Raw genomic sequence first — 17,624 nt, 5'->3', positions numbered from 1 at the left:
AGAGATGGAAGCCCAGGCTGGAGCTGCATTTTTCCTGGTGCATCTAAGGAAAAAGGGGTCCCATGCCACAGGGTGTAGAACCTCCATTGCTCAAGGCCATGGAGATGGTGACTGTGTAGACACTTTATATAAGTGCCCTTTTGCTGGGGGAGGTTCAGATTGCTTCTAGTTTGAGATCATTACAAAGAGTCCTGAAATGAATATTTTTGGTACAAATGTCCTTGTGTACTTTGTACAAGCATTTCTGTAAGAAAGATTCACCTTCTTTTCAAGAAGCTAAATTGATGGGTTAAAGGGAATGCCAATTTTAATTTCAGTGGATGGCAACTTCATCTCCAAAAGAGCCATACCAGTTTCCACTGCTGCCAGCAGTGTGTAAGAGTGCCCACTGGGCCCCCACAGGGTACAATCAGACTTTTAAATCTCCGTTCATGGATTTTTGAGGCAGATCTCTGGCCCCCCTTGGAAAGCGAATCTCACGTGTAAAATGCCACAGCAAGTTTCAGCTTGTCCACATCACCCTGATACTGCCAAACAAAAGACCAACCCTCTCAGCCAAGGTAAATAAGTGACAGACATTTATTACAGAGCTGCTTTTTTATTAGTCCCCAATGGCTTTATCAGGAAGTGGACTCAGGAAACTCTGACAGAACCTGGCACTGCTGTCTTTCTGGCCTCTAAGCCAGAGCAGCTGCATGGCCAGAGAACATCTCAGTGTTGTTGTTTTACCAGTGGAGAGTGTAAACACATTGTGTATCTCTTCTCAATGGTTGGGCTAGCACAGTGGGACTCACCTGTGGCAGTCCATTGGAAGGGACACTATCCAGGAGGAGCTGAAATCCAGTTTCCCCTTCAGTACTCAAGGGCTTTTTCTTCCCTCAGCTACCAAGAATGCTGTCAGGGTCATTGCCTACAAACTGATGATGCTGTGCAGAATTGCCCCTCTACTGTAAGGCTTTCCCGGTCCTACTTGGCGAGTCTTAATTGACTTACCTACCATTAAATAATCCATCACTAGTAGTATGGAGAGAAAAGCAACTTTGAATTGGAGATCGCTTCACAGCAACATAACAGTATGAGACGTAAACGTGCCAAAAGTGAGCCTTAGAAGTGTAATGGATATTTTTAAAAGAGAGAAAGCAACAAGGCCTCATGTGCTCAGGGGTGGTGTTGTGGTAGAGGAGGCACTCAAGAGATCAGGGACAGAGGGCCCCAGTGCTTGGCAGAGGGCCAATGAATAGTTGTTGAATTAATTGATTAAATTTTAACAATGAATGAAATTGGTGTAACTGAGGAGAGAAACCCTTCTAAGCCAAGCCATGAGCACCCTTCTGCTCAGAGCAGTAGCTCAGTCCCATGGTGAAAGAGATGTATTTACAGCTGTGTTTATGGAAATATAAGCTCTCATTTGAGATTCTCCACCTACCAGTAAGGCAGATCTTCAAGGTGCCTTTTTACAGATGATGAAACTAGATTCCAAGACAGTGATTTGTTATACAACAAATAAAATGGCAGAGCTGGGATTTGAAACAGTACTGTTTCCAAAGACCAGCCCTTCCCACTAGTGTGAGACAATTCATACATGAAAGAATTTGATATACTATTGAATAAGAAACACCAGGATAAAAAGACAAAATATTGGTAAAAGGACAGAAGTCTATGGAAAAGTAAATGAGGATCACAGAGCCTCTCCCACCACGTCCTGCCACATCCCCGCACACCAAGATAGCTGATGTACCAGACATGAAGACGAGATGGTGAGTGTGTCTCACGGTGAGCTCTGGTGGCCCAAGTGGCTGTGTGGCCATTATATGAAGGTCATTCTTCAGGCTGTCCCCATGAAACCTGAGGGCTTCCCTGAGACTCTGCGAGCCTTCTCTTCAACCAAAACTGAGGAATAGATAATTAGCTGGCTGAGATCTGTGCTTTTGTTGTTTTACATTGAAAGTCACCCATACACTCGAATTACCGACTTTACAATTTTTTTGGCCACTCAAAGCAAATAAAAACATAAGACGTTGGCTGGGCACGGTGGCTCATGCCTGTAATCCCAGCACTTTGGGAGGCCGAAACGGCAGATCACAAGGTCAGGAGATCGAGACCATCCTGGTTAACATGGTGAAACCCCGTCTCTACTAAAAATACAAACAAAAAAAAAATTAGCTGGGCGTAGTGATGGGTGCCTGTAGTCCCAGCTACTCGGGAGGCTGAGGCGGGAGAATGGCGTGAACCCAGGAGGCGGAGCTTGCAGTGAGCAGAGATCATGCCACTGCCCTCCAGCCTGGGCGACTGAGACTCCATCTCCAAAAATAAATAAAAAATAAAAAAAAAGACGTTTATTCATTGATTTTAATGGTATTGGAGAAGATGTTACCAAGGGGAGGAAGCTCAAGTTTGTGTTCAGTTCCTGCTGTTCTCTGAGTTCTTTCCTTCTTATTTTGTAAACATGGTTTTGTTTTGGTTTTTAGTACACAGGCTGCCAAAGCAAGCGCTATGATTTTTTGTAGCTGTGAATTCAATTCATTAATATGAGAATCCTAGATGCTATCTCAAGAAACATTCATAGGTTTCATTTTAATTCAGCTATGCTTGGATAAAACATCAGAGAAATTTATTTGCCATAGAAGGCCTTTCCCTTAAGTATTAGCAATAACAACAAAATAGTAACCATAAAAAAACTACCTTTATTGAGCACTTACTGTGTGCTAAACACATGCATTTTTTTCCTTTCATCCTCACACCAACACCATGAAAAAGATAATCCTCTTACTTCCATTGTACAGGTGAGGAAATGGAGGCTTAAAACAGAGCCCATGGAGCTCCTAAGTGATGGAGCCAGGATTTGAACCCAGGACTGCTGACTTTAGGATCATGCTTGTAATCAGGGCACTGTGCATTCCAGGTGATTTATATTGGAAGGCAGCCTTTCCTGTGATTAAAAGTGCATCTACCAAGCATTGTTCTCTCTCTCCTTTTTTTTTGTCTGTAGCCCTATTCACGGCCTATCTTGGAATCAGCATGGCAAACTTTATGGCTGAGGTGAGTTTGCTTTAGTCTCACTTTTCATTAGCGTAATTGACCAGCTTACGACTATATGGGAAATGCTCCTGAAGTCCACTGGGCTGGCATCCAGTGGCAGGATCCATGACCGTGAGAAGCACTGCTCTCCCTTCTGCTGGAGCTCCCTGGCCTTTCTTTCAGCATCACAGCAAACTTTAGTCCAAACTACAATCACCCAGTATGTTACAAATATCAGACTGCATGGTTTAAAAAAAAAAAATGAAACCTAGGTTGTATAACATATTATCAAGTTCAGAGTCTAACTCCGAGTGATAAGAAGTTGACTTTAGGATATCTTTTACTTAAACAGAAAGCCAGATATTCCATTGCAGGTGATGCAGGGCTGGTTTCTGATAGCTCAGTCCATTTTGATGTGGTCATGGCTGCTAAGGAGTCAAGGCAGTATCTGGCCCTTTTGGCAGCAGCATGGAGATTTTATCCGGGAGGGTCCTTAAGGAGACACAGTGTCTTTCTGGTAGAAAGCCAAAGTCCCATTACACGCATGCATGATGGAGAGTACATCAGAGCACATGGGGCCCTTCACATGTCAACAAAGAAGGTTCACAGGCATCAGTCCCTGGACCCAAATGGGCAAGCTGCACACCAGAGTCAGCTAGGAAGACGGAAAAATATGGAGCCTTAGGCCCTGTCCTTTGGTATTTCTGATAGAGTAGGTCTTGTATGATGCTTGAACATCTGTGTTTTTTTTTTAACTCCCCCAGATGATTCTGATGTGCAGTCAGGTTAGGGTACCCCTACACTCCATCACACGGCAGGGAGGTCCATGCATTGGGCCAGAGCTGACCAATGGTGTATGCTCAGAATTGTGTGAGTTTCCATGAGCAGCACAAAGAGGACCTACCCTTAAGGAACTTGGAGTCTATTTGGGAGACAGAATGTAAAGAAACAAAGTAAGTCAAGTCTAAGACCTAGACCAGGCAGAAGTCAAGGTCAGAGAGGTCACTGTGGGCTGCACTAATCAGAGAAGGCCTTGTGGACATGAAGAGTGGTCAGGGGCCATTTGCAGTTTGCAAGTGTCATCTCTGTTTGTCAAATGTCCTCTTGGCACATCTGGTGCAGGAAGTCTGAATATATGACAGGCAGAGAAAGACATACAAGATAGAGACATAAGTGGCTGCCCTAAAGAATGGATGTCAACATTCCAACGGCTCAATGCCCTGAGATTGTAAACTCAGTCTCCACAAGCATGCACAGAATCCAGAGCAATGCCCCCAGTGGTTCATCCCCCTGGGCTGAATGCAAGTAGAGGGGGATGCTTTGTGCAGCTCAGCTGTCAGACGGGATCTGAAATGAGTGTGTGGCTTTCTCTTCTTCCCCAGATTGGATTGCCAGCTTGTACCTGGCCCTTCTGTTTAGCCACGCTATTGTTCCTCACGATGACCACAAAAAACTCCAACATCTACAAGATGCCCCTCAGTAAAGTTACTTATCCTGAAGAAAACCGCATCTTCTACCTGCAAGCCAAGAAAAGAATGGTGGAAAGCCCTTTGTGAGAACAAGCCCCATCTGCAGCCATGGTCACGAGTCATTTCTGCCTGACTGCTCCAGCTAACTTCCAGGATCTCAGCAAACCGCTGTTTTTCACCAGTATCAACTTTCATACTAATGCATCTGTGATCTGTTCTTATGCTCATTTTGTATTTTCCTTTCAACTCCAGGAATATCATCGAGCATATGAGAGCCACATCCAGGTGATGTGCTCTGGTATGGAATTTGAAACCCCAATGGGGCCTTGGCACTAAGACTGGAATGTATATAAAGTCAAAGTGCTCCAACAGAAGGAGGAAGTGAAAACAAACTGTTAGTATTTATTGATATTCTTGGTGTTTAGCTGGCTCGATGATGTTAACAGTATTAAAAATTAAACCCCATAAACCAACTAAGCCTTATGGAATTCACAGTCACAAAATCGAAGTTAATCCAGAATTCTGTGATAAGCAGCTTGGCTTTTTTTAAATCAATGCAAGTTACACATTACAGCCGGAGTCTATATCACAGAGGTGCAAGCTGACAGCTGAGCTCGGTCCCCACTTCCTGCAAACAATGGCCTGTACCCTATCCCTTGTGTGTGTGACATTCTCTCATGGGACAATGTTGGGGTTTTTCAGACTGACAGGACTGCAAGAGGGAGAAAGGAATTTTGTCAATCAAAATTATTCTGTATTGCAACTTTTCTCAGAGATTACAAAGGATTTTTTAGGTAGAGATTATTTTTCCTCATGAAAAATGATCTGTTTTAAATGAGATAAAATGGGAGAAGTTCCTGGCTTAACCTGTTCTTACATATTAAAGAAAAGTTACATACTGTATTTATGAAATACTCAGCTTAGGTACTTTTACTTTAACCCCTAAATTGATTTTGTAAATGCCATAAATGCATAGAATTGTTACCAACCTCCAAAGGGCTCTTTAAAATCATATTTTTTATTCATTTGAGGATGTCTTATAAAGACTGAAGGCAAAGGTCAGATTGCTTATGGATGTTATTTTTATAAGTTGTTGAATTTCTTAATTTAAAAAAGCTCATTATTTTTTGTACACTCACAGTATTCTCTCTCAAAAATCAATGGCATTTGAACCATCAAAAAGAAATAAAGGGCTGAGGGTGGTGGCTCACACCTGTAATCCCAGCACTTTGGGGAGCCCAGGCAGGTAGTTTGCTTGAACCCAGAAGTTCAAGACCAGCCTGGGCAGCATGGCGAAACCCCATTTCTACAAAAAATACAAAAATTAGCCAGGCATGGTGGTGGGTGCCTGTAGTTCAGCTACTTGGGAGGCTGAGGTGGGAAAATGGCTTGAGCCCAGGAGGCGGAGGCTGCAGTGAGTTAAGATCGTGCCACTGCACTCCAACCTGGGCGACAGAGTGAGACCATGTCTCTCAAAAAAAAAAAAAAATACAGGTAAGGATTTCCCTGTTTTCCTCTCTTTAATTTAAAAATTATCAGTTCCGTAAAGTCTCTGTAACCAAACATGCTGAAGACAGCAACAGAAGTCACATTCAGGGACTGGCTCACACCTGTAATCCCAGCACTTTGGGAGATGGAGGCAAAAGGATCTCTTGAGCCCAGGAGTTCAAGACCAGCTTGGCAACATAGCAAGACTCTATCTCTTAAAAAATAAAAATAGTAACATTAGCCAGCTGTGGCAGCACACATCTGCAGCAGCTACTCAGGAGGCTGAGGTGGAAAGATCGCTTGTGCACAGAAGTTCGAGGCTGCAGTGAGCTATGATCACGTCACTGCACTCCAGCCTGTGTGACCGAGCAAGACCCTATCTCAAAAAAAAATAATTAATTAATTTTAAAAGGAAGTCATTTCATTTACCTTCCACTTCAGTGTGTATGGTGTAGTATTTTGGAGGTTGGAAAGTGAAACGTCAGAATCCTGAAGATTTTTTCTACTTCCAGTTTGCAGTGCTCAGTGCACAATATACATTTTGCTGAATGAATAAACAGAAATAGGGAAGTAAATCTACAAATATTTTAGGGAGAAGCTCACTTCTTCCTTTTCTCAGGAAACCAAGCAAGCAAATATATTGTTCCAATTTTAAAACCCAGTGACCAAAGCCTTTGGAGCTATGAATTTGCAACTGTCATAGGTTTACAGACATTGCTGTGGAGAAGCTCAATTTTCAGTGTTTGAACTGAACCCTTTCTTGTTAGGGAATGTGTGAAAGAAGGAATTGTGGGGAAAAAAAAAGCAAGCATAACCAAAGGTCATCAGCAGTGAAGAATCTAGGCTGTGGCTGAGTGAACCAGAGGCCTCTAAAATGGACCCAAGTCGATCTTCAGAACAGGGATCTACCGTGCAGGAGCTTCTTGTGCTCACACAAATCTGTAAATAGGAACATTGTACATTGTCGAATTTAAATGATATTAATTTTCTCAAGCTATTTTTGTTACTATTATCCTAAAATTGAATATTTGCAGGGAGCACTTATACTTTTTCCTAATGTCTGTATAACAAATTTCTATGCAAGTACATGAATAAATTATGCTCACAGCTCAGTTTTGTATAATGTGCCGTTTATAGCCATCATGTATATGAACAATCACAAGCATAAGTAGGTATTGCTTATGTTGCATGTGCTAGGATCCTTATTCCTTTCTTACACTTGGTAATAGCACCAGATGTATAGTTGAGTAAACCCTTTTCAATTTCAGATTTGCAGGCGCATCCCGTTGGGTATCCTCTCAACTATCCATTGTTCTTTCAACTCCGGGATGAGAATGAATAACTGAGGACAGTTGTTCAGGACATGCTCCTAACACTTTGAGATCAATATCCCGAGAGCCACTTCTATGCATTCCCAGACAGGCCCTGGGCACCCCCATCAGGGCTGACCCTGGGCCACAGCATGCCTCAGGGGTCAGCTCTCTAGGACAACCCACTTGTCAGAATGTTATCCCCTGAGGCTGAAGCCACAGCCATGCTTGTCTTTTCCACAGAAGCACTTCTCTTCCATCCCCTTTCATCACAGTTGGCAGATTTGAAAGAAAATATGGTAAGAAGAGAAATTTACTTCAACAAGTTTGAATGATAAGTTTCAAAGCAGCCCTAAAAGGAAACTAAAGAAGCCATAGTGGGGTCTCCCTATTGCAATGCCCTCTGTCATAACAAAACTTCTCCTACCTATTGTTTCAAGGTAAATTCAAATAAATTCTCCAGAGTGATCTGGGCATTCTATGTCTTCTTTTATCTGGGGGAGAAACTTTAGGTTGTGAGGCTCTTATGCTAAAGACACTCTATACCTTTAGGAGCTAAAGGGGCCAACTTGCCTGTTACCCATGATACATGATTAGCACGGAATATGTCAAGATCAAAGCTAAGTTTTACAAGAAACCAGGAATTTCTAAGGAGGCTTCTTATTAACAGTTTTGCAAGAATATTTCTGTGGTTAGTAAACATAAGATAAGATTTCATGCACAGGACTGTTTTCAGCCTTTCTCCTTATGTAACTAGTTCCTTCCAAAAGGCTTCACTCTTTAGTTTCATCTTCTTCTTTAATCTGCATTGACAACCTCCAGACCATTAGGAGGGCTTATAGCTTCAAGGCTGTAGAGTGCCACTGGCTAAAGCAATCAGCAATGCAGATCCAGAAGGAATTTAAGGCTTAATAAATGAATATAGTAAATAATAGACTTTTAAAGAATGAAATGTAAGTATAGCTGCTTTCACAGCTCTTAATTAAACTATAAAGTAGATGCAGTAAATCAGACCAGACATGTGCAAAGTCACCTAAAAGAGAAAATTGCTCCCAGGACTGACCTAACCTTATTTAATATTAACCTGGTAGGTGTGAACATATCTAAAGCAAGCTTAGGTCCACCTGATGGGGTAGCAAGTCAACCACTGAGGCTCAGGAGGAGGAAAACCTAGGAAGGGGGTCTTCAGTATTGGAACTTGGGGTGGGACAGGTGTCAAGGGTGAGCTCTGTGGTGGAAATGGCACTGGGGTATTATGGTTTAGTAAACTGAACTATACAGACCAAGCAACTAATGCTCCTTGTCCAATCCTGTACTTACAAGCTATTTGGCTTCCTATGCAGACTTGTCTTACAGGGTAAAAACACATGTGTCCACACTGATGAGCTTCTGATCCTTGATAGTTACATTTCTCATTTTAGTTGATAATTCTAATTTTTATACATAAGTCTTTTAAATTTTTACTTACCAAATTTATAGGTCACCAATCACACACCCTCCCCATGGTGCTCCAAAAAAGTTAAGTTTCTGAGGTCCCAAAAGTCAATAGGGTGAGTGGTGGGTAGTTAGGGAAGGCCTCCCTGAGGAAGGGAGGTTTAGGCAGAGATCTAAGGAATAGGCAGAAGGTGGAGGAAGGTGAAGTGTGGAGGGAGCAGTACAGTTGGCAAAGGGAAACTTGTGGATAAAGGCCTTGAGACAAGGAGATTGTTGCTCTCAAGGAGTGAGAAAATTGCTGTGGCCGGATTATGGTGAATGAAAGGGCACTGGAGTGAATTCAGCAAACCAACTGGGAGGCCATTGCAGTAGTGCAGGAGAGAAGTGATGGTGGCTTGGACTCCAGTGGTGATGGAGAGACGTTCATGGATATGAGAGACAGGAGGCAGAATCATCAGAACTCTGTGATGAGTTGATTTGCAGGGTGAGGGAAGGGGAGGTGTCAAGGATGGCTTCCTGATTTGTAGCTTGGGCCACAAGGTGAATGGTGGTGCCACACCATTGATGGAGCACTAAAGGGTCGCTTCTCCTCTCATGCTGCACACTCTTCCTCACCAATCCCATCCTTCTCATGCTTCAATCCAGAGCTTATCTTCAACTCCCTACAGGGACTGTTCCAAAAGCACTTCTTCAAACTCAACATATCCAGGACAAAACTCATCTTCTTCAACTATTCTTCTCTCCCTCCCATGTTGACTCATGGAGAAAGGTAGCACCCTCCACCCGACTGGGAAAGCCAGAAACAGGATGCCATCCTTGACCTCATTCTCTCACTTCCAGGAAATAGATAGCCAAGTGCTGAGGGTTCCACCTCCTTGATAGCTCCCATTCATTCATTTATTGAATGACTGTTTACTACATAACAGGAACTGTGACTACAATAGTGAACCAGACAGCCATGGTCTCTTCCTTCACAAAAACTTGATGAGGTGAACTGACAAGTAAAGGAGTAATATAATACAGTGCAGTGATGATAATGAGTAAGAGACAGCCAGGTGACAAGGTTGAGGGAAGAGTATGCCAGTGACCTCTTTCTTCTAAAAAATGAAGACAGTAATATAACATTAAGTACCAGGCATCCATACCAGTTAGGATGCCTTTGCCTGCAAGTAACAAAATACCTGACAAAAAGTGGTTAAAACAACAGGAATTTCATTCCTAAAAGTAGGAAATTCCAGATTTGGTGCTCAATGATGTCACCAAGCGTGCAATTTCTTTCCATCTTCCTCATCATTCTCAGCATCCTCAGAAGGCTCCACTTTCATCCTAGAGCTTGTAGCCTCATAGTTACAACACGGCTGCCCTGGTTACAAACATCACGACCACATCAAGAAGAAGGGGGGCAAACAGAGTTGCAAGAGGGCCATTGTCTCATGTTTCTTGTCTTTATCAGGGAGGGAAGTCTTTCTTAGAAGCTCCTCCAAAATAATTTCACTTGTGTCTTTTTGGCAGAACTGGGTTGTATGGCTATTTATGGCTGCCTAAAAAATCTGAGAAAGTATGCAGCTTCTCTTGTAACAGGTGAACTCTGCCATATGGAGCAAAACCAAGAGGAGTGGCAATTAGGCAGCCAACATGGCTGCTACGGTGGTATATAGTACCACCATATAGCATGTAGTTTCTATGTGCCCACACAAGAGAGACATAGTGATAGGTTAGACTGTCTATTGTGGGATTCACAGAGGGATTTGGAACAGAAATCTAGACCAAGACCTTTTACACAAGAGATTCTTTGTGGAATACTTGCTGGAATATTCCCAGAGTATTTTGGGATACCCCAGACTCATACAAGGTTGTATAACCTCTAATTATCAAGATTCTAAGCAAAGGATGAGATGTGATCTTGCTCAGGTAAGGAAAACTTAGGGTCAATTCATGTTCTAATTAGTTCTCTTGATCTAACAGTTATGGCTTGGGCCGGGCGCGGTGGCTCACGCTTGTAATCCCAGTACTTTGGGAGGCTGAGGCAGGCGGATCACGAGGTCAGGAGATCGAGACCACGGTGAAACCCCATCTCTACTAAAAATACAAAAAAAAAAAAAATTAGCCGGGCGTAGTGGCGGGCACCTGTAGTCCCAGCTACTCCAAGAGGCTGAGGCAGGAGAATGGCGTGAACTCAGGAGGCGGAGCTTGCTGTGGGCCGAGATTGCGCCACTGCACTCCAGCCTGGGTGACAGAGCGAGACTCTGTCTCAAAAAAAAAAACAAAAAAAAAAACAGTTACAGCTTATAAATCATTCCATGTTGGAAGCCCCACTGGAAATAGTTGAGGTTCAATTCAGTTACAGCTCAATGAAGTACTGAAAACAAGTGTCCAACATTTTCTGGTTCATGGTTTAAAATAGGTTTCAAATAAACAATGAGGAAGCCAGTTTCCTGTTTGGGTTGGGTCCATTGGATCCTAGCCCATCAAAGCTTTGAATTGTATTGCAATGACAAGCAAGGACTAGAGGGGGAAAAACTGAAGCGCAGAGGCAAGTTGGCACAGTGCCAGGAAACCTGGCTAAAATTAAGTCCCTCAGTCCAAAGGAAACAATGGCAGCTAGGACATGAGTCAATGATCCAAGTGCAAGTGCATTTGGGGGCAACAAGAGTACACACAGGCAGGCCATGGAACTGGCCAAACCAACAAGAAGGTCTTTCTACATTCTGAGACCCCCTCTAATGCTGGCATCTCAATGAGAGGGTAGATCTGTACTACTGAATACAGTAGCCACTATCCACGGTGTAGTACTTGCAGTGCAGCTAGTCCAAATTGAGATGTGTTCTACATGTAAATTTCACACTGGGTTCCAAACACTTATAACAAAAGAGGAAAAAATATCTCAATAATTGCCTATATTAAATTTTGAAATGACAATAAAATTTAAAAAAATGAAAAATTAGCCAGGCATGGTGGCGCATTTTTGTGTTTTTAGTAGAGACAGGGTTTCACCATATTGGCCAGGCTGGTCTCAAACTCCTGACCTCAGGTGATCCACCAGCCTCGGCCTCCCAAAGTGCTGGGATTACAGGCATGAACCAAGATGCCTGGCTTTTTTTTTTTTTTTTTTTTAAGACAGAGTCTCACTCTGTCACCAAGGCTGGAATGCATGGATGCTAGCTCGGCTCACTGTAGCCTCCACCTCCCGGGTTCAAGTGATTCTCCTGCCTCAGCCTCCCTAGTAGCTGGGATTACAGGTGTCCACCACATTTTTGTATTTTTAGTAGATATGGGTTTTCACCATGTTGGCCAGGCTGGTCTTGAACTCCTGACCTCAGGTGATCTGCCCACTTCGGCCTCCCAAAGTGCTGAGATTACAAGCATGAGCCACCATGCCCAGCCCAACCCACTGTTTTCCTTTGCCTGTTGGATTCTGCCAATAGGATGAAATACAGGGAGAATGGAAGCAAGAGGGATTTGCCCCTTTCCGCAGTAGTTTCCAGCTCCTTGTCACTTTGCCACAACCTGACCCATCAGGGCCCCTTAAAGGGTTCAGCACTGCTGAGTCATTCATTCCTTCCTCAGTGAGTTCTGTCCCTGGCCCTAATCAAAATGAACGTCCTGACTAGGAAGTGGCTACCTGGGAGGATTAAAAGAAATGGGGAAGTCTGATCCCAAGCACCTTCTATTATCAATGTTTTCTTTGCCAAAAAACAAAAAAAAATGCTAGCAATTCCTGGCCACAACTAAGTGTCACTCACTTGGGAACAGCCTAGGGACAGAGGCCATACTGACCTTACACCTATGCAAGAAGGGCCCTATACTGACCCCTCAATGCTTTAAAATGTCCCAAACTCACCTCCCTCTAGCCATTCCTCTGCCCCTTCCCTATGGACAAGAAGCGCATGGGCCCAAGAGGATATGTCCACCTGGAGCCTGGGACTCTCTTCTGGACCATGCTCCGAGCACCTAGGACCACAGAATGCCCTCCCCAAATGGCCTAGAGCTTGCTTTCTGGGTCCATGAGGCCCCCTTCCCTGAGTTCTCCTTCTAAAAGGGGATTGGGTTTCCAGGTTACACACTCCTTAGCCTGAGGTGCTACTAAGAGATGCTGATGGAGGCTGGGGGGTGAACGGAGCTTGGACGTGCCCACTGAGTTGTCCATATGCTTGCATGGGGCCCCACTAAGCAGAACAAAGTCCAGTGGAAAGAGAAGATGGGGTGGGCAAGGGACTTCTTTTTGTGTTCTTGCCCCAGCCTCACAAAGAGGCTCAGAGAGGGCCTCACAGGAAGTGAGTAAGTTCCAGGCCCTGGATCTAAAGCAAAGGCCAACAAGGCCATTAAGCTGAGATCTAAGGAAATGAGCTAAGAGACAGAACTGCAAGGCTGGGCACAGATTCAACCAATGAAATGAGTGAGAGTTTTTTGAGGCTGTATTGCCAGAGAAACCTTAAGCTGAACATATAGGCGCTTACGATTGTCAACCCCAAGCACCAGATCCCATGCCAGAAGGGAGCGGGCCTCAAGGCAGGGCCACCCCAGCAGCAAAATCTTCCCAGGTGCTCCTCAGGAGTGTCCAAGGTGAGCCCTGTATGGGAGACCCCAGCAACAGGGAAGCCATACTGGCTGACCACAGACTCACCCACAACCAGGCCATGAGTCAAGAAACATGTCTGCCTGCTTACTCACTATTCCTGACAAGCAGGACACACTGTGTTCTGTGCCAGGGGCTGTCACCTCCTGTTCCCTTTCCCCTTTTTAAAAATGGAAGTTTTTATTATCTTGCTTCTCCCCCATCATGGTTTCTATATTGGGTGCATTGGGGTAACATGCTTATCTCTTTGCCAGATCCAAAGGAGGAGAGAAGAGGTATCAGTAGCTATGGTTGTCTCCCGGGAGAAGGAGGTATGAACAATGCGGAGCTATTTTAAGCAGAGATATCTTTGAGATCGTGTGTGTGTGAAGAAGGTTGTGTGTGAGTTGGGCGGCAAAGTAGTGTTCCCTGTGCCCATCTCCCACCCCTGGCCCTTCTAATCTCAGGCCTTGAACCCTTAACTGCAGAGGAAGAGCATGAGCCAGGCTGGAACAATCACCGCACTTTACCTCGACCACAGTGACTGACTCAGGGTGGTCTTATCACAGCAGCTGCCAATGTCAGTGCTTCTGGGTGGAGCTGGTGGGAATAAATGCCTTTCTGTTTTTTGTTTGTTTGTTTGTTTTGAGATGGAGTCTCACTCGCTCTGTCACCCAGACTAGAGTGCAGTGGGGTGATCTCAGCTCACTGCAACCTCTGCCTCCCAGGTTCAGGCAATTCTCTTGCCTCAGCTTCCTGAGTAGCTGGGATTACAGGTGTGTGCCACCACACCCGCCTAATTTTTGTATTTTCAGTAGAGATGGGGTTTCACCATATTGGCCAGGCTGGTCTCAAACTCCTGACCTCGGGTGACCTGCCCACCTCACGCCTTTCCCTCTTGACCCAGCTGTTGCCATGTGAGTCCAAGGTTGTGTCAGAGGCCGTGTTCCCCACTATGTGGAGAAAGGCCATGTGGAGTAGGAGAGAATTAGACAATGGGTTAATTGAGGTAGGGAGAGAGAGAGTGTGTGTGTTCTAGAAGCCTCAATTCTCCTGTTCTAGTCCCAGAGGCCACCAGAGATTCCTGCAAATCTGCTTTAGGTTCTATGAGCTTCCTTACCTTTTCTACTTAAGCTAGTATAGAAAGTATAACTGACACTTTCAACTAAGAGTCTCAACTAATTAACCAATCCTTAACATTTGAGTTAAACTTTCTTAAACCCATGGTTCTTTACAATACTTTCTCATTCTGTTTATATATCCTCCCAACAGAATGAGAGAGAGAGAGAAAGAGAGAGTGGTTTAAAACAATAGAAATTTATCCTCTCACAGTTCTGGAGGCCAGAAATCCAAAACTAAGGTATTGGCAGAGTTGTGTTTTTCCCTGAGAAAGAAGATTCCCTGCCTGACAACTGGCTCCTGGTGGTAGTCAGCAATCCTTGATGTTCTCTGGCATTTCTTGGCTTGTAGTGGCATCACTCCAATCTTTGTCTATATCTTCAGATGGTTTTCTTCTCTTTGCATGTCTGTGGCTCTATGGATCCACATTTTCCTCTCTTTTCCCTTACAAAGATGCCACTCATTGGATTTACGGCCCACCCTAATCCAATATTACCTCATCTTAACTAGTTACGTCTGCAAAGGCTCTGTTTCCAAATAAGTCACATTCTGAGGTTCTGGATAGACATTAGCCTTAGGAGGCACACTATTCAACCTATTACACATATATAATATGTCCTACCATTGCCCACTTGAGAGGGCTTGGTTGTTTTACATGCCAAAAGCAGTGAGCATACCTACCACTAAGAGCCTGGCTTCTAAATGCCATTCTTAAAAACTGCATATTCTCCACATGAATCCCAGAACTTAAAGTAACAACAACAACAACAACAACAAAGAACCAAATAGTGATCAAAGAATGATTGGGGAAAACTGAAAAAGACACAGAAGTCAGTTTGAAAGAACTTCCACTGGCCAAATTTGGGACAGTTTGAGCATGAAAATAAATAATAACAGTAATATGTCCTCTCAAATAATATAGAAAACCATGAATCAATACTTATATACCTAAATACATACATACAAACAAACATACATACATGTACTAATTAAAAATAGAGATATTTGTCATTCCTTTTTCAGCAAATATAATCTCATCCTATGGATATATGGTAGTTCATGTAAGTGTTCTATTACTGATTCAAGTTGATTTCAATGCTTTACTATTTCAATAGTAATGCAATCCATTTTTTATTTTATAATATTTTAGACTTGGGGGGGTACATGTGCATGTTTGTTACATGAGTATATTTTGTATTTGTGGGGATTGGGCTTCTACTGTACCCTTTACCCAAATAGTGAACATCGTACCCAATGGGTAATTTTTCAACCCTCGACCTCCTCCCAACCTCCCCCCTTCAGGAGTCCCCACTGTCTATTATTTCTATCTCTGTGTTCATGTTTACCCATTGTTTATCTCCCACTTATGAGTGAAAACACGTGGTCTTTGATTTCCTGAGTTAGTTCACTAAGAATACTGGCCTCCAATTCCATCCATATTGCTGCAAAGGACATGATTTCATTTTTTATGGCTGCCAAATAAATTCTATTGAGCTTTATTTCGTATTTCGAAATACAGACAATTTAATCAATTAGAATTAAGTATGACTGCAACTAGCATAGACTCAAACTAATAGTGGGTAATTTCTTTCTCCTATTTGGAAAATCTGGAGGCAGGCTGTCTGTGGCTGGTGCCCCACCAAGTAGTTGAGGACCCAGGCTTTTTCCCTCTTTCCCAAGAGTACCTCCCAGTCTAAGATTGTTCTGGATCAGTGGCTCTTCATCAGGGATAATTTTCCCCCTAAAGGACAGTTGACAATGTCTGGAGACATTTTTTATTGTCATATTGGGGACAAGGTGCAACTGGCATCAAAAAAGTAGAGGCCAGGGGTGCTGCTAAATGTCCTACACCCATGGCAACAAGGAATTATCTAAGCCCAAAATGGGAACAGTGTGGAGGTTGAGAAATCCAGTTCTCACTCCATCCATCACACCTGTGATCCAAGAAGCAGGTCAGCATACAGAAGGAAGGGGCAAAAGGCATATGCCAGCTGACTTAAGAAAAGTTTCTAGAAGCTGCCACACAATTCCACTTATATTCCATTCACCAAAACTTAATCACATGGCCACACATAGTTGGAAAATGTAGTCCTTATTCTCAGCAGCAAATGTGCTTAGTTAGAAATTGAGGACCAAACTGTCAGTCTTTGACATAGTAATTATATTGGACATGACTTTTCAAATTAAATTTACCTTCCTCCCCTTGCCACCTTTCCCATGACTGATCCCCAGCAAAAAAAATCATTCCCCTCCCTGCCAAGAAGTGGCTCTTTTCCCCACTGCTGCTTTGAGAATTGTTGCCTTAGGAAGAAAGAATGTCATCTTGAACCATTACCTCAAAACTAGTTGAGATTCTTTCTTGCTTCATTGACTTCACTTGACAAATATTTATTGAGAGCTTTAAAGTGCCATGCACAGTGTTGAAGGCAGCTTGGCACCTCCCACAGAGCCAGCTGAGACGCAGGCATGGAACCAAGCAGACCACTTGGATATCATGGCCAAAGCAAACCTAGAGATATCTGTGATGAGATACCTCTATTTTCCCCTAGAGAAAGAGAGGTCTTGCAGGAACACACCTGTGGAAGAAAAGCAGTGCAGTCAGCAATCCCTGAGGCCAATTCTGAACCTACTACCAGTTCATGTGACCTCGAGCAAGCCATATCCTACCTGCACCTCTATTTTTCCCTTTGCAAGTCTAACGCTGGGATCCAGAGGTTTCCCAGGCCAGCACTGAGCTACCTACATGAATCAACTTGGAAGTGTGCTTAAAATGCAGATTCCTGGGCCCACCCCAAATTCTGATTAAGAAACGCTATGGTGGGGCCTGATAATTTATGAGTTTTTTCTTAAGTGCATATGTTCTCATGCCCAACAGCTGTGAAAATTACCAGACTAGTAGAAATCCTTCTTAGCTCTAACAGTCCAACGTCTTGGAAATTAGAAACAAATCCACATGCATGTAGCATGAGAAAGTCCCTGTAACATTTCAGGAGACACTACACACTCAGATTTAAAATGAGAGCTTGCAAAGTCATAGAAAATAAGAAGGCATCATTTCTACCAAAAGCATTACTGATTAACTGCTTCAAGAATGGGAAGTCATTTTCTATTACTGGCATAGAAGAGGAATAACAACATTATAAAAGGTACTTTAAAAAAGATGGATTTTCTGAGCTCTGAGACTACACTGAAGGAAAATAAGTCATAATTCTATGTCACTATGAGCCCATA

General features: G+C 43.4%; 1 protein-coding gene across 3 annotated transcripts in view; it reads left to right on the top strand.

Annotated features, from left to right (window-relative positions):
• SLC14A1 (solute carrier family 14 member 1 (Kidd blood group)) overlaps positions 1-7,087 on the top strand; it is a 28,439-nt gene extending 21,352 nt beyond the window's left edge. For all 3 annotated transcript variants that reach the window (XM_055233432.2, XM_063645409.1, XM_063645418.1), the window contains 2 exons: positions 2,990-3,039; positions 4,401-7,087. In XM_055233432.2, the coding sequence (XP_055089407.1) occupies positions 2,990-3,039; positions 4,401-4,574 (224 nt within the window). In that variant the 3' untranslated portion in view covers positions 4,575-7,087. The remainder of the gene's footprint in view (positions 1-2,989; positions 3,040-4,400) is intronic.
• The last annotated feature ends 10,537 nt before the right edge of the window (positions 7,088-17,624 follow it).

The sequence above is a fragment of the Symphalangus syndactylus genome, chromosome 1 (genome assembly GCF_028878055.3).
Source record: "Symphalangus syndactylus isolate Jambi chromosome 1, NHGRI_mSymSyn1-v2.1_pri, whole genome shotgun sequence".
In the NCBI taxonomy this organism is placed as follows: domain Eukaryota; kingdom Metazoa; phylum Chordata; class Mammalia; order Primates; family Hylobatidae; genus Symphalangus; species Symphalangus syndactylus.
Note: the sequence above shows the minus strand (reverse complement) of the source record. Positions and strands in the feature narration are given on the sequence as shown.